This window comes from Bombina bombina, chromosome 8 (assembly GCF_027579735.1).
Source record: "Bombina bombina isolate aBomBom1 chromosome 8, aBomBom1.pri, whole genome shotgun sequence".
Lineage (NCBI taxonomy): Eukaryota > Metazoa > Chordata > Amphibia > Anura > Bombinatoridae > Bombina > Bombina bombina.
In genome coordinates, this window is record NC_069506.1 from 142,265,210 (window position 1) to 142,292,271 (window position 27,062).

A 27,062-nucleotide genomic window follows, 5' to 3' on the forward strand; every position below is an offset into this window, starting at 1 on the left:
ATGTGGCTGCTGGCTGAACTTCAGATGATTGCAAACAGCCAGAAAGGATGCTGTTGAAATTGGGGGCCACTCCACAGACTTTGCCCTGGGGCCCAGCAAGGTCTAGTTACGCCCCTGGCTATGGTTACAGGATTAAACAAGCATTAATAAAGTATGTATAACAACATTGCAAAATAATACCACATCACTGTATTCACTCCGGGAACTCATAAGCAATTGAGACAGTATCAGTGCACATCAAGTAATTCTGATAGTTTTAAAGGAGGAAAATGTCACTATAGTTTACTAGTCAGGGGTGAAAACCTGTTAGTCCAATGAATTTTGTTTATAAGGGAATTTCTTATTGACTTTTGCAATTTCTTGTTGGGCTAATAGACATTTCCAGCACTACCTTTAGTATACCAGCAGCATGTACTAATATCAACATACAAATAGTAGAACATACAAAAACTTTATTCAATTCATAAATAAACACTCTGATTATCTTTTCTTTCTTCTTTTCATAATTCTAAACTGCAAAGCTATTTTATTATTTAAAACAAACCATGAAGTCAATGTTTTTATTGAAATGTAAAGTGAGAATGCTGAAAAAGCAAACGTAATATGAATAGGTTCATTCTTTTTTTTTAGGATTTTTTGGCTGAAGATAGACCCTGAAGCAGTTTTCAGTTAGATTGGATTTAAAGGGACACTGAACCCAATTTTTTTCTTCCGTGATTCAGACAGAGCATGCAATTTTAAGAAACTTTCTAATTTACTCCTATTATCAATTTTTCTTCGCTCTCTTGCTATCTTTATTTGAAAAAGAAGGTATCTAAGCTATTTTTTAGTTCAGAACTCTGGACAGCACTTGTTTATTGGTCGGTTAAATTAATCCACCAATCAGCAAGAACAACCCAGGTTGTTCACCAAAAATGGGCCGACATCTAAACTTACATTCTTGCTTTTCAAATAAAGATACAAAGAGAATCAAGAAAATTTGATAATAGGAGTAAATTAGAAAGTTGCTTAAAATGTCATGCTCTGTCTAAATCACAAAAGAAAAAATGTGGGTTCAGTGTCCCTTTAATGTGGCTCAATATGATCTGATACGTTTCCAAAAGTGGATTTAAATGACTGGTTTATGATTTATTTGGCTGTTAACCCATTCAGTATCCTCCACATGAAGACTAAAATATAGGGAATGGATGGATACATTTTCAAATTATATATAACATATATACAGGACAAAACAAATAGGGCCATATTACGAGTGGCGCATTATCAGTTACTCGTCAGTGAAAAGGGGTTTATCAATGGTGATTGCACACGTCGGCTTTAGTGCTTGTACTATAAGTTGAAAGTTAACATAATCACTTGAGCGCAATTGAAGTTTACGTGCGTTTGGGGATAGCACGCCCCCAGAGCTCTAGTTAACTGTTTTGCGAAAAACACATAAAAAAATACATATAAAAGTTACACTCATAATAACACTATCTAAAAAAATTATTTAAAAAAATTGTACAAAAAAGTTATAAGGGCTTTATGTATTTATATGTGCATATATGTCTTTGCATATACCTATATATAAATTGTGTATATATATATATATATATATATATATATATATATATATATATAGCTAGATAGATAAATATTGTATCAAAATAACATCAGATATATGTAAAAATATGTATTTATTAATAAATAGAACATATTCTGCTATTTGAAGAACATTGGAATGTGAAAATAGTCATAATGCGATTGAGTTTGCGCGTGAGCATGGTGTTAGATTCCCAACCCCTTTTTTTGCTCCATTGACTTCTATAGGGGAATATATTAAATAATTATTCTGAGGATATTTCTACTATAATGATGTGTGTGTGTTTGTGTATGTATCTATGTGTATATATATATATATATATATATATATATATATATATATATATATATTGTATAAAAATAAATACAATAAAATATTAAGTATCAATATAGAACATGTTTCTATTTTTAAAGGAATTATTATTACTGTTTTACTTTTATGAGAATGTTTTAATTAATGTGTTTTAAAATTATTAAACAAATTTATTTGATAAAATTTCAGGTTAGTTTGGCTGAATGTCTAAAAAATATGTTTTGTAGATTATTAATTTAAGTTAAAAAAGGTTCAAAATTACAGTATCAATTTTAATATTTTAAACACAAATATTTTCTTACTATAAATGTTAATTATATTATTCTATTTAAAAGTTTTGCTTTTTTAAGTATTATTTAGATCAGTAAATTCAAGAATGTTTAAAAGTTTATTGCATTAGATTGAAATAAATTATTTTACTTCTGGAATAGTTGATATAGTTGTTAAAATTGCAAAGAATGTCTCAAATAAATATAATTAAAATTAGCTTTTATTTTTATTAAGAAATTAAATAAAGTTCCTGTAAACAAAAATGTACTCTCTAAACAATATTCTCAAATGAAATGATATAAAATATGATGTAATTAACGTTTAAAAAAAATTGCCATGCAGGTGGATTAAAGTTTTCCTTTGTTGTATTCTAATTGTCACTGGTAATATAATATTTTTTGCCATGGAATCAATTAATTTATTTTTTAATTTATGTTTATAAAATATACACCTTGTAAAAAACATTGCAGTTGTCACCCTTCTCAAGTTTACCTTTTATCTTTTCTTTTATATGACTAATCAAATATGGGGTACAATTATAAAGTACATATACATAACTATTGTTATAAAAACTCTCAGTTGCTAAAATCTCATCACAAACATGAGCACTTATAAGATGACTCACATTGCAAACAGATATTTTAGATCAATAAATCTTTGTGTATGATAATTATTATATAGGTAATTGCAATTCAGTAGAACAATAAGGTCTTTTTAAGTCAGATGTTTAATATTAGGATTCTTCTTCTCATTGTTCATAAAATAATAATTTACTGTTAGACAAGCTGCTAGGCAATAACTAAATAAATTATATATATATATATATATATATATATATATATATATATATATATATATATATATATATATATATATATATATATACACACAGGTAGCCCTCAGTTTACGCCGGGGTTAGGTTCCAGAAGGAATGGTTGTAAATCAAAACCGTTGTAAATTGTAACCCAGTATATAATGTAAGTCAATGGGAAGTGAGGGAGTTAGGTTCCAGGCCCCTCTCAAAATTGGCATAAGTAAGACCTAATAAATTATTTTTAAAGCTTTGAAATGAAGGCTTTAAATGCTAAACAGCATTATAAACCTAATAAAATAATCACACAACACAGAATATATAATTAAACTAAGTTAAATGAACAAAAACATTTGCTAAACAGCATTATAAACCTAATAAAATAATCACACAACACTTGCATTTTTCTGCAAACAGTTCTTTCTATGCATTCCAATCTGGACTGCTTTATAGACAGCAAGATCTTGTTCCTTTGCAAGCTGCTCAATAGCTCAGGTCTGGTTAAACTGATAAATTTCAGCTTGCTTGGCTTGCATATCTTTGCTGCAACACAAGCGGACAGCTCCACCTACTGGCTATTTTAATCAATGCACTGCTTCTCAATGCTTTTCAATAGCAGTCACATGACTGAAAAAAAGGTTGTTATTCTGAAACGGTGCAAATTGAACCGTTGTAAACCGAGGGCCACCTGTGTATATATATATATATATATATATATATATATATATACACACACACATCTGTGTGTTTATGTGTGCTTTATTTTATGCAAAGTAAACAGCAATAATTTCACTTCACTCCTTTAGTCAAGAAATAACATTTCATAAAGTATGTTGCTGGTGTATTAGAAATAAACAGACATAATATCCCCTATCATGTATTTAAAAACACTTATGTTTCAAACACTAAACAAGCATTTGCCATAAAATATGTCATGTAAAGTATAGATTTAGTAGAACAAAATATATTAAATTTATTTTTTCAAACTTGGAAAAAGAAACAAATGAACCTAATAAATCCTCATTTGTTAGTATCTTCTTGGCATTAATACTATTAGCCTTTACCTATAAAGTGCAAAAATTGTCTTTGCAATCAAGCAAAAATGAAAATAAAATAAACCACAGGCATAGTTATATATTTTATTTATAAAAAAAAAGCTTATAATACTTTTGTCATAAAAAATATTTTATCATTCATATTCATTGTTACATTTTCTTTCTCTAAAAGCTAAAATTTTTGTTTTGTTTTATTTTCTTCAATTTGCTTTAGGAAGGAATTCAGGAACAAGCAGCTAAACAGTGCACTAAACAACTTGTAAGTGCCCTAGAGTTTATTCATAGCCGAGGACTGGTCTATCGTGATGTCAAACCTGAAAATGTCCTTCTCTTTGGTCGGGACTGTCAGCGTATTAAACTCACAGATTTTGGTTTAACTCGTCCTAGAGGTACAATGCTAAAGCTTGTATCAGGTATCATCCCATACACAGCTCCAGAACTGAGCAACACCCGAAATGGAGAAGGAGTGCCAATTGATTTCTCCCTTGATACTTGGGCATTTGGTGTACTTCTCTTCTGCCTGATTACAGGGTATTTCCCTTGGGAGAAAACACTTCCATGTGACCCATTCTTTGAAGATTTCATTGTTTGGCAAGAAACTGGAAGCACTGAAGACCTATCTCGACACTGGAAAAAAATAACAGCAGAAGCTATGGACATGCTAAGCAAATTGATGGCTCTAAATCCAACTGAGAGGAGTCCTGTTAGCAAGGCATTAAAATATTTAGATTGTCCTTGGAGAGTAGACAACTGGAGAACAATTGAAGGACTGGAATGATTGAGTCTATAAAGATGGAAGACCCACGTCCAAAAAGTTGAGGCTTTATGCATGAGTTGATTGCTGTTTAAGCATTGACTTGTAATATGATTTCTTTCTGCCTTCAAATACATATATTTCCTCTGCAATATTTTTTTTCCATTCCTAAATATTCATTATTTTTGCCAGCCAATCTTAAGTCCAACATCGGCCAAATATAATGCATTAGGGAATCAAACATAACTGTCTCAGTATCTCATGATGTCAGTCGTACTGTACATTTCTTTTACATAATTAGTAGAACTTTTAACAGGCAAAGTGAGCAGTCTACAGTATTTGCTCTCAAAGCATATTAAGCTGTATTTTTTTTTAAATATTAGCTATGCATGTTTTCAGTGAAATATATTGTATTAACAAAAGCAATATGCCAAGATATCAGGCAACTCAATACTACGACAAATGCAATTCAACTTTACTTCAGTCTTAGTTTTATGTTTATGTGTAGTTCTACATGTTTCTTTACATTCATTTTCTTGCAATAGACCACATATAATCACACATACAAAAAGAGACTGAAAATGATGCACAGTGATATAAACCCAAAGGTTAAACCTGTAAATAAGTTAACTTCAACTGATGAAAATACCTCTATCATCACTTACAATCAAGTGTAGAACTTCATTGAAATAGTGACATCCTCCAGAATAGTGAAAACAATAACTGAAATGACTGAATGCTATGCCTGTTTATTTGGATTTAAATTATCTCTTTCACATGAGCTCATTTTTGAATGAGAATGGATTATGCAATTGAGCTAAGAGACCTCAATAACTTCATTTAATCTGTCATGTTTTAGATAAGTTAAAAACAAAGGGGTTAATACCAATCCTTACCAAAAAATTTTTTTTTTAATATAGAATACGATCTAGCCATAAATTACATTTCTTTTGGTTGCAGAAGCAATACTACACACTGAGTTATATTTCCCAAGAAGAATTTGCCAAACAAGCTTGCAATCAACTAGCTGTTAAATAAAGTCTGTCTATCATTTTTTAACTGAAGCATTCATTAGATGCCAGTCTCAGAGCCCTTTAAGACTAAGATTGGTACATGGTTTGCTTAGCAACTATCAGTGCATATTGGAATGTTAATTTGAGGCTAATGGGCATATTTATCATGATGCGAGCGGACATGATCCGATATTGCGGATCATGTCCGCTGCACATACGCTCTCTGCATTTATCATTGCACTAGCAGTTCTGGTGAAATTCTGGTGCAATACCGCCCCCTGCAGATTCTCAGCCAATTGGCCGCTAGCAGGGGGTGTCAATCAACCCAATCATATTCGATCTGGTTGGTTTCCGGCGATGTCTGTCCGCTGTCTCAGAGCAGGTGGATAGGTTATGCCTGAAGGCTCGCCAGAAACACGGGGCATCAAGCTCCATTCGGAGCTTGATAATTCGGCCTCTTAGTATAAGTCCAATAATTGTGTTACCTCATCTTTATTTGTATGAAATGCTATCTATTCTCTTTGGGCTCAGCAATTAAATTACTTTATTTTATTTTTATTTTGTTCATGCCAATCAAATCTGTCACCTTAAGTCACTTACAGTTCAATGCACTCTTCAGAGAAAAACATATCCACAATGTATGTACAATCCAACATACTCTTCAGTGAAAAATCTCCACAATTCCTATATTTTCCTAGGGAACACAAATAGCTCAAATGTTTAGTAAACCTGCAATATATGGGAACATAAGAATTAGAATTTGTTTTAACTGTAAAGTTCTTTAATTTATTAGTGTACATCATCTATTAAATAATTAGTTTTCCCTTCAAAAATAGACTGGAACTCTTTAGATGGTGTGCTTACTTTACAACAGTGTATTAAACACTATGGTATATTCATTAACAAGTCAACATGTTATTTAGATCTGTCTTATCTGTAGGTGCTTACAAATGATGATATAAGACCTGCATGAATTACTGGAGAGTGCATTGGATTATTTGTGAATATAGGGGTTTATCTCAAAGCACACTTGGAGCCTGATGATCAAAAAAATATTTGGGTGCTATTATTTACCATTATATTGTAATGAAAGTGGGGCCTATCTATCCATATGGAGCTTGAGGGCTGTGTTTCTGGTGAGCATGAAGCAGCGGTCTCAAGACCGCTGCTCCATAACCTGTCCGCCTGCTCTGAGGAGGTGGACAGACATTGCCGCAATTCAACCCAATCTAATACAATTGGGTTTATTGACACCCCCTGCTAGCGCCCAATTGGCCAAGAATCTGCAGGAGGCGGCATTGCACCAGCAGTTCAGAAGAGCTGCTGGTACAATGCTGAATGCAGAGAGCGTATTGCTCTCCACATTCAGCGAGGTCTGTCTGACATGATCCGCAATGTCGGATCATGTCCGACAGACCTTTCATAAATAGGCCCCAGTGTCTCTTTTTCCCATCTAGCACCTTCCATAGTGATAACGATAGTTCAGAAAGTAGCATTTTCCTTTCTTTAAAGTGTTAGCTTCCTCAATGTATTGATGGGACTTTTTAGATTATCTTGCCAGAGCAGGAAGCCTTTAGATCACTGAACCCTTGGTGAGATACCTTTCAGGGCTTGCAAGAAAATTTAAATATTTTATTATTTAAAATAAATATTAAAGGCCAGTAATTTGTTGTTCTAGAAAGAACCTAAAATTATTGTGTTAGTAAATGTTCACTTTATTGATGTTGATGTATGACTTGGAATTTTCGTTAGGGCTTTAGGCAATTATTTGCTACACAATTAACAGCTTGTAAAATGAGGGAGGATTGAGAATATTAGCTTGAAAAAATGAACCAGTTTATTCCTGATTTTACTGATATTTTAAATACAAGATGATGCATTGTGTTGTGTTTTGTTCTGAAACCATGTGTTTCTCTTATATTCTGTTTAAATGGGTTGTGCAATTATGTTCTATAACCATGGCAAAATATATTATTTTATGTTGAAGTAATATTTTTTTTAGCAATATGAAATACAAACTAGTACTGTTTATGGATATATATAGTCAAATACTACAATGTACATTATTAATGCAGTGGATCAATATAATAATTAATGTGTCATTAAGCATATCATTAGAACCTTAGAATCAATAAAAAAATAAAAAGATATGAAATGACCTAGCTACAAAAAAAATAAAAAATAACTTTGCATCTTAAAATCATAACCAGGATGTGGATTTGTAGTATTATAAAATATTAAATTTATATTGAAAATTATGTAAACCAGTTGCTGCTTATATATTTATATAACAATAAATTATTTTAATTTAATTTTGTATTTGCCTGAAAACTTTCCTTGCTACTACCACACACACCACGCAAACATGCACATACAACTGTATTATTTATTGTATTTCTTTTGCAATGTCTCAGATCACAGTGCTCCGTGCAGTTGGTTAGCACATAACATACGCCTAGATTACGAGTTTTGCGTTAGAGGCTATGCGGTGCTAACGAGCAGTTTTCTCTCACCGCTCACTTACATACAACGCTGGTATTACGAGTTTTCAGAAACCCGTCGTTAAAAGACAAAAAGTGAGCGTTGAGCAAAATTTTGTTCCAAATCTCACTCCAATACCAGCGCTGCTTAAGTCAGCGGTGAGCTGGTGTAACGTGCTCGTGCACGATTTCCCCATAGGAAGCAATGGGGAGAGCCGGCTGAAAAAAAGTCTAAAACCTGCAAAAAAGCAGCGTAAAACTCATTAACGCAGCCCCATTGATTCCTATGGGGAAATAAAATTTATGTTTACACCTAACACCCTAACATGAACCCCGAGTCTAAACACCCCTAATCTTACATTTATTAACTCCTAATCTGCCGTCCCCAACGTCGCCGCCACTATAATAAACATATTAACCCCTAAACTGCGGCACTCCCGCCTCACAAACATTAGTTAAATATTATTAACCCCTAATCTGCCACCCCCAACATCGCCACTATATTAAAGTTATTAACCCCTAAACCTAAGTCTAACGCTAAACCTAACACCCACTAACGTAAATATAATTTAAATAAATCTAAATAAATATTCCTATCATTAACAAAATTATTCCTATTTAGAACTAAATACTTACCTATAAAATAAACCCTAAGCTAGCTACAATATAACTAATAGCTACATGTAGCTAGCTTAGGTTTTATTTTTATTTTACAGGCAGGTTTGTATTTATTTTAACTAGGTAGAATAGTTATTAAATAGTTATTAACTATTTAATAACTACTTAGGTAAAATAAATACAAACTTACCTGTAAAATAAAACCTAACCTAAGTTACACTAACACCCAACACTACACTTTAATTAAATAAATTAACTAAATTAAATACAATTACCTAAATTAAATTAAATTAGCTAAAGTACAAAAAAACAAACACTAAATTACAGAAACTAATAAACAAATTACAGAAATTTAAACTAATTACACTTAATCTAATAGCCCTATTAAATTAAAAAAGCCCCCCAAAATAAAAAACCCTAGCCTAAACTAAACTACCAATAGCCCTTAAAAGGGCCTTTTGCTTGGCATTGCCCCAAAGTAATCAGCTCTTTTACCTTTTAAAAAAAATACAAACAACCCCCCCAACAGTAAAACCCACCACCCACACAACCCCCCCCCCCCCAAATAAAATACAAGCTAAAAAAAACTAAGATATAGTACAGATGACTAACAGCGCTCACCTACTTCCTTATAGCTCCTGGGTAGCTCCTTGGATTATTTTTATATTAGTAAAAAAAACTAAGCTCCACATTGCCCTGAAAAGGGCATTTGGATGGGTATTGCCCTTAATAGGGCATTTAGATCTTTTTTACAAGCCCAGACCCTAAACTAAAAAAAAAAAAACACCCAATAAACTATTAAATAAACCTAACACTAACCCCCGACGATCCCCTTACAGTTATTAAAGTCCCGCTTGAAGGATCCATCCAGCTGGCAAGAAGTACTTCCACGTCATTTGGCCCTTATATTGACAATGTACATGGTCCCTCCTAAACAGTTGACACCCTCCGCTCAGCGCTAGCAAATATAATTAAGGGAACATCGCCATAATATTAGCTGCAGCCATACATAATGAATTTTGTTTAACCACCTGTCCTGCCTACCACATTTGGAAGTATACACTCACAACATCATTTCTACCATCCTTCCTGATAGATCCAGATAGTGATACCCCACACCCAGGTGCACGTCATCATAACAAGTCTATATCTTATTAGGTCTAACCCTTCACTCTCCAGGCACTTTGGTTCATAATACTAAGTATTAACAGTCTAAATACAACAATTGTCCTGATATACTTCTAATTACACTCAGGACTTGCTACTCACAAACTACCCCCTATATGTAATTCCTTCCATAAACACCCAAACCTTCCCCCTTCCTTCCTCAATCCATTTCCCCTCCTCCCTCCCCTCCCTCCTTTCTTTCCATTCCCTCCCTACTTCATGCCTTCTAGAATAAATGCACTCAAACCTATAAGTCATTACGCCGGAAAAGGAGATACTTCCCCTATTTGTTACTCTCTTTAAGTTCTCTAATCCTCCCGAGAGGTGCTGATATAATCAGATATATTTGTCACTTTTTGCTGACCATATTGAAAAGAACTTCACAACCTCCTAACTATCTGCATACTTGTCAATTTCTCTCCTCTTCCTTTCTTCTCTGTCCTTTTTCCCAACTCTTCTTTTTTTTTCTCTCCCCCTTCCCCCTTTTTTTTTCCCCCTCGCCCATAAAATGCCTTCCAGACGCAGTAGATTCCAAGACCACTCCCTTCAATTGACCTCCATAAATGCAAAAGGACTTAACAGCCCGGGCAAGAGGTCTATAGCGATTAGGGAATTAAATAAGTTAAAGAGCCAAATTATTATGTTACAGGAGACTAATTTCCAAAAAGGTAGGGAACCACAATGGAACCCCCAACAATACCCCATAACTTGTTTTGCTTCAGGCCCCCCAAAAAAGGGTGGGGTGGGAATCCTGATCCACAGATCCCTTCGTTCTCATAGTGGGCCTTCTTTTTGGTCAACAACTCACACTCCTAAATATTTATGCTCCTAACCCAACTCAGAACAGCTTCTTCAAAAAAATTAGAATTTACTACTGGACCATGCTAAGGGTATAATACTCTTGGCCAGAGATTTTAATCTCTCATTCGATCCACTGTTGGATGCCTCGAGGGGTTCCACCAATGTACCCAAGACTGTACTCAGGGCGGTGAAGACCTCCCTGAGCAATCTTTCACTACATGATGTGTGGAGAACACTACACCCAAGTGTGAAAGACTACACCTTCTAATCTTCCCCCCATAATTGTTACACGAGAATAGACCACATATTTACAGATGCCAATGGACTTTCCCTTACCAATCAATGTGAAATAGGTAACATAACGTGGTCAGTTCACGCCCCAATCACCTGCTCCATCCTTTGGCCAGATCTTCCAATAACACCAAGAACATGGAAACTAGATGACACACTATTAGATAATCCAACCATTTTTAAAGAAATAAAAAAAGACCTAGTCGAATACTTTTCATTTAATATTTTCAGTTAATATGAATACCGCCTCGTCGACCTTACTTGAATGGGAGGCGCACAAAACCGTGATGCGCGGTTTATTTATCAAACATCAAGCTAGGTTTAATAAACGATCTAGGGAAAAGCACACCTGCCTTCTGGCTCAGGTCAGTACACTTGAGAACATGCACAAAAGAGATCTGACTAATGACACTCTCAAACATAACCTGATAAAAGTGAGAACAGAACTCAATCACTTTCTAACAGAAGTCCACCAACGAAATGCCTTATACCTCAAACAATATTATTATGAGGGAGGTAATAAACCAGGGAAAATCCTAGCGAGAAGCCTTAGTAGGAAACAGTTAGCAGCTTACATCCACTCCCTAAAAACAAAAGACAGACAGCTCATTCATAGTAGCAAACAAATAGCCTCCACTTTCCGGGAGTATTATAGCTCACTATACAACATTGATAACCCTGTGTTAGCCCCCCAGTCACTTAATAATATATCTAATCTTAGGGAAAACACTGACAACTACTTTCGAGACCTTAATCTTCTCTCCTTAAATAATGAAGCGAAAACTTAACTAGAGTCACCAATCACAATAGAAGAACTGCAACAGGCCATCAAAGACACACTGGCTGGCAAAAGCCCAGGTCCAGACGGCTACACCGCCAGATATTATAAGAGGCTTGGGGGTGTTTTGTCCCCTCACTTGCTTGCACTCTTTAACAACTTAAGAGACAACCCCACCCTAACCAGGACCCTCCGGAGGCACACATCACAGTAATTTCCAAGCCAGGTAAACCAGCCACATGCCCCGAGAACTTTTGACCTATCTCAATAAATACTGACATGAAAATATTGGCTAAAGTCCTAGCCAATAGATTAAATAAGTGTTTACCAAGCTTGATATCTAAAGACCAAGTGGGCTTTATTCCCAGATGGGAAGCCCAAGATAACACCATCAAACTCTTACAATTAATAAATCATGCCAAGGTCACAGACACGCCCCTGGTCCTTTTTGCGACCGATGCAGAAAAGGCCTTCGATAGAGTTAGATGGTCCTTTTTATGCAGAGCAATGGAGGAAATGGGAATTCCAGAACCCTTCTTGAATATGTCTATGGCCTTATACTCCAACCCAAATGCTAGAATAAGAGTGAATGGCACACTCTCCGATTCTTTCAACATTTACAATGGCACCAGGCAGGGCTGTCCTCTGTCTCCATTGCTTTTTGCCATATCTATGGAAGCCCTTGCCCAAAACATTAGGAATAACAATGATATTAGAGGGCTTGTGGTGGGAGAGACAGAGCATAAACAGACTCTTTATGCTTACGATGCTCTGTTTACACTCACAGAAGCGGAAACCTCCATTCCGGAACTTCTTGATGAACTGGACCGGTATGGCAGGATCTCAAATTTCCAATTAAACATCACTAAATCGGAAATTTTAAATATAAACACCAACCCGAAGTACATACAATACCTAAGAATTAAATATAATATCCCCATAGCACAACACAAATTGAAATACCTAGGGATCTATTTGATGCCCTCTTTGCAAGACTTATATAAATTTAACCATATCACATTAAAAAATGAAATAATACGAGACTTATCGATCTGGAAAAATAAGCAACGTTCATGGCTTGGCAGAATCGGTGTTCTGAAAATGAACGTCCTACTGCGAATCTTATACCTACTACAGACCCTACCCATATTATTACATGACGGATAAATTGATCAGTTACAAAGAGCATTTGAGCAGTACATATGGATAGGTTCTAGGCCTAGAATACCAAAAAAAAAACCCATGTATCTCCCTAGAGACAATGGAGGGCTGGGGGTCCCATGCTTGCAGGCATACAAACACGCAATTCTGCTCCAACATATAGTTGAATGGGCTCATAACACCAACAGTAAGACACGGATACAGATTGATAGGCAAATTTTTAGACTAAACAATGTAGCTACAATGGCATGGACTTTGCCCCAAAATAGACCAAAAAATGTGCACAAATATCTTGTTACAGCTGGCATCTTGTCAGAATGGGATAAAGTCCTGGCCACTAGCATGCATATATCATCCATACACACTCCACTCACACCACTTATTGAGAACGTAGAACTCCCATACCATCGTCTGGGAATTTCTATTAGTTATATTGTAGCTAGCTTAGGGTTTTTTTTTTATAGGTAAGTATTTAGTTTTAAATACGAATAATTTTGTTAGTGATAGGAATATTTATTTAGATTTATTTAAATTATATTTAAGTTAGTTGGTGTTAGGTTTAGGGTTAGACTTAGGTTTAGGGGTTAATAACTTTAATATAGTGGCGGCTGTGTCTGGCGCGGCAGATTAGGGGTTAAAAATTTTATTTTAGTATTTGCGATGCGGGAGGGCCTTGGTTTAGAGGTTAATAGGTAGTTTATGTGTGTTAGTGTACTTTTTAGCACTTTAGTTATGAGTTTTATGCTACGGCGTTGTACCATAAAACTCTTAACTACTGACTTTTAAATGCGGTAGGACTCTTGACAGGAGAGGGTCTACTGCTCACTTTTTGGCCTCCCAGGACAGACTCATAATACCGGCGCTATGGAAGTCCCATAGAAAAAAGACTTTACAAAGTTTACGTAAGTCGTTTTGCAGGAAAAGCCAAAGAAGTGTGCGGTGACAATAAACCTTCAAGACTCGTAATACCAGCTGGTGTAAAAAAGCAGCGTTAGGACCTGTTTACGCTGCTTTTTTACCCTAACGCAAAACTCGTAATCTAGCCGATAGTTTGTCCGTCTGTATGTATCTATCTATCTGTGCATACACACATCCTTCACAAATAGTCATATAGGATACATTGCGTGGATACGAGTGTGAGTGAAAACCTTTTTGTAACTCTTTGACTCAATTTCTAGATCATTTTGCCACATGGCTACTTTATTTCCTTTCCTCAAACTTCCCTGCCCTCATTCTAGGGGATTTCAACCTCACCATTGACAACCCATTTGCCCCAGCTGCAAAAAAACTTCTCCAGCTCACTTCTTCTTTTGGTCTGTCACAATTAATGGACTCTCCCACTCACAAAGATGGACACTGACTCCCCTCATTTCATTTTCAGCTATCGATACATTCTCTCAAGCTTCACAAATTCCCCTTTTTAACTTTATGACCCTCAACTCTTCACTTGCAACATCACAGCACTACCTACAACTCTCCTTCCATCTAACCCTCACACCAAACTCCACAGAAGCATTAAAGGGACAGTCAAGTCCAAAAAAAAATATCCATGATTCAAATAGAGCATGTAATTTTAAACAACTTTCCAATTTACTTTTTTTTTTTTTTTTTTTTACCAATTTTGCTTTGTTCTCTTGGTATTCTTAGTTTAAAGCTAAAACTAGGAGGTTCATATGCTAATTTCTTAGACATTGAAGGCCGCCTCTAATCTGAATGCATTTTGACAGTATTTCACTACTAGAGGGCGTTAGTTCATGTGTTTCATATAGATTACATTGAGCTCATGCACGTGAATTAACTGAGGAGTAATCACTCGTTGGCTAAAATACAAGTCTGTCAAATGATCTGAAATAAGGGGGCAGTCTGCAGAGGCTTAGATACCAGGTAATCACAGAGGTAAAATGTGTGTTGGTTATGCAAAATTGGGGAATAGGTAATAAAGGGATTATCTATCTTTTAAAACAACAAAAATTCTGGTGTTGACTGTCCCTTTAAATCACAAAATCAGCTACATCTCTCAAACACTCTCTAACCTCTGTTCTCTTCCATCTCCTCCTTTTCCTGCCCTGATTGATCTATTAGTCACTGCACCTTCACTCTTTCATCGGTTCTTGACAATTTGGCACCTCCTACTATACCTAGGAAATCATGCGCTCATCCTAAACCTGCTCTGACATGTTACCTAAGCATATGTCCCCACACTGCTGAGCAAAAATAGAGAAAATCTCAATGTTCAGCTGTCTTTGTCTTTCTTCACTATGAGTTTTTCTTGAACTCCTACTACTCAGCACTTAACCTCGCTGCGCAATACTACTTCTCTACTCTCATCTCAACTATTTCTCCAAACCAAAAACGTCTGTTATCTACTTTCAATACCCTTCACTGCCTACCCCCACCTCTTACTACAACTTCTCTCTCTGCTCAAGATTTTGCCAGCCACTTCAACAAAAAATGTATTCCATCAGAAACAAAATCATCTCTCGACATACTGCCAGTCTCCAACCCTCTCAATCACTCAAAATCATCCAAAAACCCCAAATTCAGTTTCTTTGCCCCTGTTACTGAGGAAGAAGCTTCTGCCCTTATATGTTCCTCTCACCTAACTACCTATACCCTCAAACCCATCCCCTCACAGCTACACCCCTCCCTGTCTCCTACCCTTACCCCCACCCTCACACACATCTTCAGCCTCTCCCTCAGCACTGGTACAGTTTCCTCATCTCTTAAACATGCACTCCTTCTACTCCTCACACCAAACTTCACAGAAGCATTATGTCATTAGATCAGCAACAGCTTGCTAATTCCCTCGAACCTCTCCTCTCATTCTTCTCCTCCTTTTCCTGCCCTGACCAATCTGCCACTATAATTCCACCCTTAATTCTGTCCTTGACAATTTGGCCCCTCTTACCATAGCTCGGAAATCACACACTCATCCTCAGCCCTGGCATACTCCACTGACACGGTAACTACGCAGATGTTACTGTACTGCTGAGCGGCCCTGGAGAAAATCTCGGAGTTCAGCTTATTTTCTTCATTACAAATTCATCTTGAACTCTTACTATTCTGCCCTTAATCTCTATAAGCAACATTACTTCTCTTCTCTTATCTCTATTCTTTCTTCAAACCCAAAACGTCTGTTCTCTACTTTTAATACTCTTCTCCGCCCACCCCCACCTCCTAATACAACTTCAATATCAGCTCAAGACTTTGCCAGTCACTTCAATAACAAAATTGACTCCATCTGAAACAAAATCAGCTCTCAACATACTTCCATTCTCTCACCCCCTTAAATACTTGCAATCAACCACATCCCACATAGCCATAAACTTAGCTCTTTCTCCCCTGTTACTGAGGAAGAAGTTTCGGCACTTATACTGCGCTCTCACCTCACTACCTGTCCCCTTGAACCTATCCCCTCACAGCTACTCTCCTCCATCTCTTCTACCCTTACCCCTATACTCACACACATTTTTAACCTCTCCCTCAGCACCGGTATATTTCCCTCATCTCTGAAACATACTCTGGTCACACCTATCCTGAAAAAAACTTCCCTTGATTCAACCTCCCCATCCAACTACCGCCCTATTTCCCTCCACCCTCTTGCCTAAAAACTTCTTGAAAAGCTAGTATATGCACGCCTATACAAGTTCCTTACATTAAACTCCCTCCTTGACCCACTGCAATCTGGATTGTGTCCCCATCACTCCACAGAGACAGCAATCGTTAAGGTTACCAACGACCTACTTACAGCAAAATCAAAAGGTCACTTCTCTCTGCTTAATCTCCTTGATCTGTCTGCAGCATTTGATACTGTTGACCACCCTATTTTGCTCCAAACCTTCCAATCCTTCGGCATTTGTAACCGAGCCCTCTCGTTGTTCTCTTCCTGCCTGTCAAACCGTACCTTTAGTGTAGCCTTCTCTGGGGCCTCCTCTGTCCCGTCACCACTTTCTGTCGGGGTAACGCAAGGCTCTGTGATAATTTTATCTCACTAAACTTCAGAGATTTATAATAAAAAATAAAATAAATGGAATGTAGCTCTATTCTTGTAAACAGCAAGTAAATATAACTTAATCTACTAGCATGCACAAGGTGAGCATTTACTTTTAGTAATTGAAATGAAAAGTATGGATTATACCTCTATGAATGATAAAAGTAAATCTTATGTGAGAAACTTATTAAGCTTCTAATATATAAGCAATGATTCCTTAATATTATGACCAAAGAAAAAATGAGAAAAAATCCTTTATATTCAGGATAAGTAATGAGTTGATAAAGTTCAAATCTTGATAAAGTAATGTTCAAGTAACTTTCCTTAAGTTTCACGCACTCACACAAACACTCTAAAATATATATACAATGTTCCAACACACACGCAATATTGACCAGCAAGGAGGAGGTTAATTCATTGTAATACAGCTCAGGTAAGTAATGACACTTAGCGTTATATTAGGAAACCTTAAACTTTGTATACAATACGATACCAATACCAGCGTGGTGATAAGATCAGATTTTGCCAGAAGCGATGATGAAGCGTGGAGAGCGGAATTAACAGCAGAGTAAGTACTAAACCGGAGAATATTAGAGAGCGGCGTTCCGGTAGCAGCTTGTGTGAGTGCGGCTTCAGCTGCGTGATTGAGTTCCGGTAGCGTAGGAATATGATTAGAAGTCTCAGTCCAAAAGGAATCAGGAAAAAAGTGCAGCAAACTTTGAGATACAAACAGCCTTCAAAAATAAAAATACTTAAGACCTGAAAGGGAAAAGTAAACTGCTTGGAATGAGCAGTAGCACAGGATGAGAGAATCCACTTTAATTTTCAGGCACTGAGTAATGGAAAAGCACTTCCTTAAATAGGAGGAAGTGCTGATAGTCAGAAAGTCTTAAAGGGATATCACATCCCCCCCTTCTCAGGGAATCACCCCCGGGGATTCCAGACCAGGTTTAAGGGGGTAACAATGATGGAATGCCTTCACCAGACGAGGGGCATGAACTTCTGAATGAAGATGCCAGGAATCATCCTCTGGACCATAACCCTTCCATCTGATGAGATATTCTAATCTTTGTCGTCGAATCCTAGAATCCAGTATTGATTCAACTTCAAATTCCTCTGGAAGATCCACTGAGATAGGAGGCGGAAGATCAACTGTCGTGCGTGTCATTGAATCAAAAGGTTTCAATAATGAAATATGGAAGGTGGGATGAAACTTGTAGTCCTTGGGTAACGTGAGCTTGACCACATTGGGATTTATTATCTGCTCCACAGGGTAAGGTCCCAGAAATTGGTTAGCCAGTTTCTTGCTAGGGACCTGAAGTTTGAGGTTTTTAGTAGAGAGTAATACTAGGTCACCTATTTTATATTCAGGTCCAATCGAATGTTTCCGATCATAGTATTTCTTTTGGTATTCCTTAGCTTCGGCTAGATGTTTTTTCAATACTCTCAATCGATCTTGAAGCTTGGAAGAAAAATCTAAAGCTGAAGGGGAATTCACTGTTTTGTGGGACAAGGTTATAGTATTAGGATGGTACCCATAAGTTGCGAAGAAGGGGGATGTTTTGGTTGAGGAACAGAATGAATTATTATGAGTAAATTCAGCCATAGGAAGGTAAATTAGCCAGTCATCTTGTAAATGTGAAATATAACAACGTAAAAAGTGTTCAATGGTCTGGTTGAGTCTTTCTGTCAACCCATTTGTCTGAGGATGAAAAGCAGTTGTATAGCGATGATCAATTTTCAGTAACTTACACAAAGATCTCCAGAAGGAAGAGGTGAATTGGGTACCCCTATCAGTAATAATATTAGAGGGTAAACCGTGTAGTCTTACAACCTGATCAAGAAATACTTTGGCTGTAGTCATGGCAGTTGGTAATCCCTTAAGTGGAATAAAATGAGCCAGTCTTGTTAAATGGTCAACTACTACCATGATAGTGTTATATTGTTGTGATGCAGGTAACTCCACTATAAAATCCATGGCAATAGTACTCCATGGTTTATCTGGAATAGGCAGAGGTCTAAGTAACCCTATGGGTTTTTTATGTTCAATTTTATTTCTAGCACAATTCTCACACCTAGAGACGTAATCATAAATGTATTTATTCATCCCTGGCCACCAAAACTTACGCCGGGTAAGTTCAATGGTTTTCTGTATCCCTGTGTGACCAGATATGGTGTCATCATGGGTATGTGTGAGAATGGAAGACCTTAATTTCTCAGGTATGTATAACTTTTCTTCATGATAGAAAAGACCTGTAGTAGGATCTTTGGAACAATTTTGTAATGGTATTGAATCATGTTTTAGAGCAGTGTAAATCTCTTCTTCTAAGGGTGTTAAAGTACCTATTATCTTTTCTGGAGGGATAGTGAAGTTAGGTTGTTCATGAGGAAGTAACTCATAAATACGAGAAAGTGCATCTGCCTTTGTGTTTTGACTCCCAGGTTTATAAGTTATTAGAAAGTTAAAGCGATCTAAAAAGAGTGACCACCTTGCTTGTCTAGCTGTTAAAGTCTTATTCTTTTTTAAGTATTCTAAATTTTTATGATCAGTATAAATAAGGAATGGAATTACTGATCCTTCTAGTAGGTGTCTCCATTGTTCTAGAGAACACTTAATAGCAAGGAGTTCTTTGTCTCCAACACTATAGTTAGCTTCAGCACAAGTCAACGTTCTTGAATAGAACGCAATGGGATGAACTTCACCTGTCTCCTTATTTTGTTGGGAAAGAACAGCCCCTATGCCTGTATTGGATGCATCAACTTCCAAAAGGAACTGTTGATCAAATTTAGGCAGTGTTAGTATTGGAGCTGTTGTGAACATTTCCTTAAGACTATCAAAAGTCTTCTGGGCTTGTTCAGACCACTTAAAGCGCTGTTTTATACTAGTTAATTGTGTTAATGGTTTTATCACTGAGGAGAAGTTTTTTATAAATTTACGGTAATAATTTGCGAAACCAGTAAATCGCTGTAACGCTTTTACTGTAGTGGGTTTAGGCCAGTCTTTAATTGCGGCTACTTTTTCAGGATCCATTTCTATTTTGTTTGGGGTAATTATATAACCCAAAAATTTTATTTTAGAGACATGAAAAACACATTTTTCTAGTTTTGCATATAACTTATGCTCCTTGAGACGAGTAAGAACCCACCTAACATGTTTTTCATGTTCTATGGGAGATTTTGAATAAATCAGAATATCATCTAGATATATGATGACACAGATATCCATTAGATCATGAAAAATCTCGTTGATAAAATGTTGGAAGGTTGCGGGAGCATTGCTTAAACCAAAGGGCATTACGTTATACTGGAAAAGACCATAGCGGGTTCTGAACGCGATTTTCCATTCGTGCCCTTCCTTTATGCGAATAAGATTATAAGCGCCCTTTAGATCTAATTTCGAGTAGATTGTGGCCTCATTTAATCTTTCGAGTAACTCTGGTATGAGAGGTAAAGGATACCTATTTTTAATTGTTATTTCATTCAATGCCCTGTAGTCAATAATAGGTCTTATTGTCCCATCTTTGTTGCGTACTAAAAACAATCCTGTAGCAGCAGGGGATGTTGAGTGTGAGATGAACCCTTTTCGCAAGTTTTCATCTAAATATGATCTTAGATATACCAATTCTTCTTGCGAAAGAGGGTAAATCTTACCATGTGGTATTTGAGATCCCGGTATTAAATCAATGGGACAGTCAAATTCCCTATGTGGTGGGAGGTTTTCTGCCTCCTTGAGGTCAAATACCTCTGCCAGGTCCTGATAAATTTGAGGTAGCTCATGTTCTATAGTAGAGATTACCTGATAGGGAAAACAAGTCTTTATACAATAATCAGAGTCAAATTTTACTTGTGGTGATGACCAGTCAATATGAGGATTATGTATTTGTAACCAGTTAAAACCTAAAATAATAATATGCATGTAGATAGGTATGAGGTCAAAAGTAATATATTCGGAATGTCCATGGTCAGTTGTTACGAGTAAAGGGATTGTCTGATGAGTAATGGGGCCCTGTTGTATAATAGAACCATCAATAAGTTTAACTGAAACAGGATGTGTCTTGACAACAGTTGGAATTTTATTGAGCTTAACATATGCTATATCTATATAGTTTCCTGATGCCCCAGAATCAATCAAAGCGTTAGAGCGCACGTTTTTCTGATCCCACTGTAAAGAAAAGGTGAGAGTGAGATGGGGGTTTTGAGAAATGTGAAAAATATTTTGATTGAAACTACCCTTACCCTTTTTCTGTCTCAATAGAGATGGACAATTTGTGACGGAGTGGTCTTTTTGTCCACAATAAAGACAGAGATTTTCTAATCTACGTCTAATTTTTTCCTCTGGGGTTAGAGGACCCCTTATAGTTCCAATTTCCATAGGAACCTGGTTTGAAACAGCTTTTTCCATGGTTGTAAAACAGGGATATGAACGTCTGGGCACAACTTCATAGGAAGCTTTTTCAGCCTTTCTTTCACGTAACCTTCGGTCCAAAGTGGTGCTTAATTTCATCAACCCATTCAGTGTGTCAGGCATCTCTAATCGTGACAATTCATCTTTAAGGGATTCAGAGAGACCCAATCTGAATTGATTCTTTAAACTGATCTCGTTCCATTGAGAGTCATCTTTCCACATTTGAAATTCAGTAATATATTCTTCAATGTTTCTTTTCCCCTGTTTCATAGCTCTTAATTTATTTTCAGCTGTTATTTGAGTGTGGGAATCCTCATACAAGGTAGTCATAGCTAGAAAAAATTCTTCAAGTGAATCCAATATTGAATGTTCACTCTCAAAGAATCTATTGGCCCAGGAGCGTGGCTCCCCCTGTAGGAAGGAAATAGTGGTACAGACCTTTATCCTTTCACTATGGTATGTTTTAGGTCTAAGTGAGAAAAGAAGTTTACATGCACTTTTAAAATCCCTGAATTCGCTGCGTTTGCCAGAAAATGGTTGTGGGTATTGTATGTGAGGTTCAGCAATTCCTGCTTCTTTCCCTGACATACAATCTTTTATTAAGATTTTGAGAGCTTTATTTTCAGTTTGTACCTCTGTTAAGGCTCTAGCAAGATATTCTAATTTCTGATGAATTTTAGAAAATTCATTTTTAATTTCATTAGGATCCATCTTCCAAAATAAAAAAAAAAAACTTATTTTTAGGCCTGAAAATTCTGTGATAATTTTATCTCACTAAACTTCAGAGATTTATAATAAAAAATAAAATAAATGGAATGTAGCTCTATTCTTGTAAACAGCAAGTAAATATAACTTAATCTACTAGCATGCACAAGGTGAGCATTTACTTTTAGTAATTGAAATGAAAAGTATGGATTATACCTCTATGAATGATAAAAGTAAATCTTATGTGAGAAACTTATTAAGCTTCTAATATATAAGCAATGATTCCTTAATATTATGACCAAAGAAAAAATGAGAAAAAATCCTTTATATTCAGGATAAGTAATGAGTTGATAAAGTTCAAATCTTGATAAAGTAATGTTCAAGTAACTTTCCTTAAGTTTCACGCACTCACACAAACACTCTAAAATATATATACAATGTTCCAACACACACGCAATATTGACCAGCAAGGAGGAGGTTAATTCATTGTAATACAGCTCAGGTAAGTAATGACACTTAGCGTTATATTAGGAAACCTTAAACTTTGTATACAATACGATACCAATACCAGCGTGGTGATAAGATCAGATTTTGCCAGAAGCGATGATGAAGCGTGGAGAGCGGAATTAACAGCAGAGTAAGTACTAAACCGGAGAATATTAGAGAGCGGCGTTCCGGTAGCAGCTTGTGTGAGTGCGGCTTCAGCTGCGTGATTGAGTTCCGGTAGCGTAGGAATATGATTAGAAGTCTCAGTCCAAAAGGAATCAGGAAAAAAGTGCAGCAAACTTTGAGATACAAACAGCCTTCAAAAATAAAAATACTTAAGACCTGAAAGGGAAAAGTAAACTGCTTGGAATGAGCAGTAGCACAGGATGAGAGAATCCACTTTAATTTTCAGGCACTGAGTAATGGAAAAGCACTTCCTTAAATAGGAGGAAGTGCTGATAGTCAGAAAGTCTTAAAGGGATATCACAGGCTCTGTCCTCAGTCCCCTTCTCTTCTCAATCTACACGTTATCACTAGGTTCCCTAATTAAGTCTCATGGTTTCCAATATAATTCTATGCCAACAACACCCAATCTACTTCTCTGCACCAGACCTATCTCCTTCCTTGCTATCCCATGTTATTAATGGTCTTTCTCACATCTCTTCCTGGATGTCCTCTCACTTCCTCAAGCTAAATCTCTCCAAAACTGAGCTCCTTATTTTCCCCCTTCTTCCAAAATCTCCACCCCTGATCTTTCTATAACTGTCGAGAACTCCCTCATTACTCCTACCCCGCATGCCCGATGTCTTGGGGTCACATTTGACTCAGATCTTTCTTTCACTCCTCACATTCAGTCCTTGGCTAAAGCCTGCCGCTTCCACCTTAAAAAACATCTCTAAAATTAGACATTTCGTTACACAAGACACAACTAAGATTTTAATCCACTCTCTCATCCTTTCCTGCCTCAATTACTGCAACTCTGTCCTCTCTGGTCTCCCCAGCTGCCCCCTGGCTCCTTTACAATCCATAATGAATGCCTCTGCCAGGCTCACCTTCCTTACATGTCGCTCATCATCTGCTGCAACTCTCTGCCAATCCCTTCACTGGCTTCCTCTTGCCTCTAAGATTAAACACAAAATTCTCACTCTGACATACAAAGCCCTCAACTGCACTGCTCCCATATCTCAGACCTTGTCTCCAGATACTCTCCCTCCCGTCCCCTTTGCTCTGCTCTTGACGTCCTACTCTCCTCCTCTCTTGTTATCTCCTCACACTCCCATTTGCAGGACTTCTCCAGACTGGCTCCGATCTTGTGGAACTCTCTGCCTCGCTCCACAAGACTCTCCCCTAGTTTTGAAAGCTTTAAGCGCTTCCTAAAGACTCTACTGTTCAGGGATGCATACAACCTACACTAACCTTTCTTTATACCAGTTCCTCTCCTCCATTGCTATCCCCTTGAACCCCCTCAGCATGTAAGCCTAAGAGTCCAGCTGTTTGTAGATCACCTTCTTAAGAGCTGACTACAACAGTGCGACTCTTGGCAGGGCCCTCTACCTGATTGATCCCTATAAATATTTTGTTGTACTCTGCCTTTGTTTATAGCACTGTGGAATCTGTTGACACTCTACAAATAACTAATAATAATAGTGTGCTTTCTCTGCCCCTCTAGCACTTTATGTTCGGGTACCACAGAGTTGTTTCCTTGACCCCCTTCTCTTTTTAATCTATACATCATCATTAGGTTCCTTAATAAACTTACATGGATTTCAATTTTATTTGTATGCTGATGACACTGAAAGCCACCTTTCTGCACCAGAACTATCCCCTTTCTTGCTAAATTGTGTCACTAACTGTCTTTCTCTTATTTCAGCTTGGATGTCATCTCACTACCTTAAGCTAAATCTTTCCAAAACTGAGCTTCTTATTCCCCCCTTTTTCCATAATCCCACCCCCAGCTTTCTATAACTGTTGATAATAGCATCATTACCCACCCCACATGCTCAATGTCTTGGGGTCACGCTTCTCTCTTTCAATCTTCACATCCAAGTTTTGGCAACTCCTGCTGTTTCCACCTTAAAAACATCTACAAAATATGCAATTTCCTCACACAGTGCAACTCTTGACAGGGCCCTCTTGCCACTTGTTCCGTATAAATATTACATTGCATGTCAGACCTTTGTTTATAGCTCTGAGGAATCTGTTGGTGCACTACAAATAACTGATAATAATAATAACCATCTTAATTTGGACAAATTTTAATTACAAGCTCTTTCTATGGTAAAGAACTGAGAGTTTGGTAAATTATATTATCCTGAAATAAGTGGTATAGTAGCTACATCCCTGGGACTACACATTTAATCTTTACCATGGTGGTAATTATTTAATTGTTTACAATCTGTGTGGAGGTGACACATGGGTTATTACATTCATTACACAATGCAAAGTTTATTATTCCTAGCATATCCAAAGTGAATTTATTGAAGGTGATCTGGTGAAATTAGAGGAATAATTGTGCAAATGTTTGCATCAACTTTACAAGTAACAACCACATTACATGGGGGCAGAGCATGTAATGTAACATACAAGTATATTGATGAGACATATAAGTAAAATGTGATAGTAACTTAAAAAAAAAAAATTACATGTATTCTAAAGCAGAGGTCCTATCACATATCACCCTTATTTATGATTTACCAGTAGACTTCTATCTGTGTGATGCCATAACATACTTAAAAACTGGAGAAAAAAAAATCCAAGTATCAAAACAATGTAGGGGAAAGAACACATTGCACAATCAAGGTCGAGACACAATCAAGGTCACTGAATTTTTTTGTTTTTTTAACAGAAATGTAACAGAACATAGATTGGAATGCACTAAAGTTACAAACAATTATAAATCTTCAACACATGGTGAAAGGCATTGAAAGGTATATAGGTGTAATAAGTAGTGATGGCTAATAGGACCATCTATATCCAAAATAACGAGTGGCTTTTTGGAGGAAATATTGTGCAAGCATCATGGTGGGGTTATGCTTCTTTATAAATGACTTGAATTAGACAGGTCACAAAGGTGGATTATGGTGGAGTTCATCAAATAAAAAAAAAGCCATTCAATTTAACACATCTTAAACAATAAGCTTGGAGAAGATCATCTGCTGTAAGTATAAAATCTTTTTCAAATTGTATAGTAATGTAACACAGCTCAGACTGAAATGTCCCAAACTTACAAAAAGACTTACATCTGATTTTATGTATGGTTAAAAAAAAAGCAAATATACAGTAAAAATCATGGTTTGTTCGTATATACACATTTAAACCAGCATCTTTGGTCTTCTAACAGAATACTTCTGCATATGAAATTGTTATGACAAGTTAAACTAGAGTTTATAAATTGATCAGAATGCTCCTGAGATATAAGCCCCCAAACATGCCTTCAGGGTCTCAAGAGTAGCATTGGCTGCAGGAATATAAGATTGCATGGGCAATCACTCATGAAACTCCACCATCTGCTCTGGCACAACCAGTTGCATGAGAGTAGGGCTTGTCAGTCATCTCAGATGAATGATTCTGAGTTGTCTCACATCTGAGCTTGTGGACACATTAAGAAGCAGCGGTCATATGATCAGTGGTTTTCATCTTTCGGTTGCAGGCTTGCATGAGCGAGCCTGCACTGAAATGGCCCTGAATTTTCTTATGCAGTTCATAAATGGAGCCATAGGGGCCTATCTATCAAGCTCCGGATAGAGCTTGAGGACCGTGTTTCTGGCGAGTCTTCAGACTCACCAGAAACACCAGTTATGAAGCAGCGGTCTAAAGACCGCTGCTCCATAACCTGTCTGCCTGCTCTGAGCAAGCGGACAGACATCGCCGCAATTCAACCCGATCGAGTACGATCGGGTTGATTGACCCCCCCCCCTGCTGGCGGCTGATTGGCCGCGATTCTGCAGGGGGTGACGTTGCACCAGCAGCTCTTGTGAGCTGCTGGTGCAATGCTGAATACGGAGAGTGTATTTCTCTCCGTATTTAGCGAGGTCTGGCGGACCTGATCCGCACTGTCAGATCAGGTCCGCCAGACTTTGTTAAATAGAGGCCATAATATCTCTTTTCTATGTAAAAAGTCATAGGTTTAAACATAGTTCAGGTTGTAATGAGATGACAAAAATTGCAAAAAAATTGTAGCTTTTAAAGTACAGTTGAGTGTTTCTGTGGTTCCTGTATAAAGATTTGGGTTTGAGTAACTTAAATATTAAAAAAATCTAAATAGAAATTAAATGGCATAACATTTACATTATTGTCAGAAATTAGGTTGTCACCAAAAGGTGAAAAAGCAGAACATTTTCAGGTTTCAGTTTTCTCTTGCTGGAATATAAAAACTTAATTTG

At 36.8% G+C, this 27,062-nt stretch overlaps 1 protein-coding gene across 1 annotated transcript in view; it reads left to right on the plus strand.

Annotated features, from left to right (window-relative positions):
- LOC128638046 (serine/threonine-protein kinase SBK2-like) overlaps window positions 1-8,109 on the plus strand; it is a 66,739-nt gene extending 58,630 nt beyond the window's left edge. Inside the window, exon 4 of the mRNA XM_053689917.1 lies at window positions 4,245-8,109. Coding sequence (XP_053545892.1) covers window positions 4,245-4,808 — 564 coding nt within the window. The 3' untranslated portion in view covers window positions 4,809-8,109. The remainder of the gene's footprint in view (window positions 1-4,244) is intronic.
- The last annotated feature ends 18,953 nt before the right edge of the window (window positions 8,110-27,062 follow it).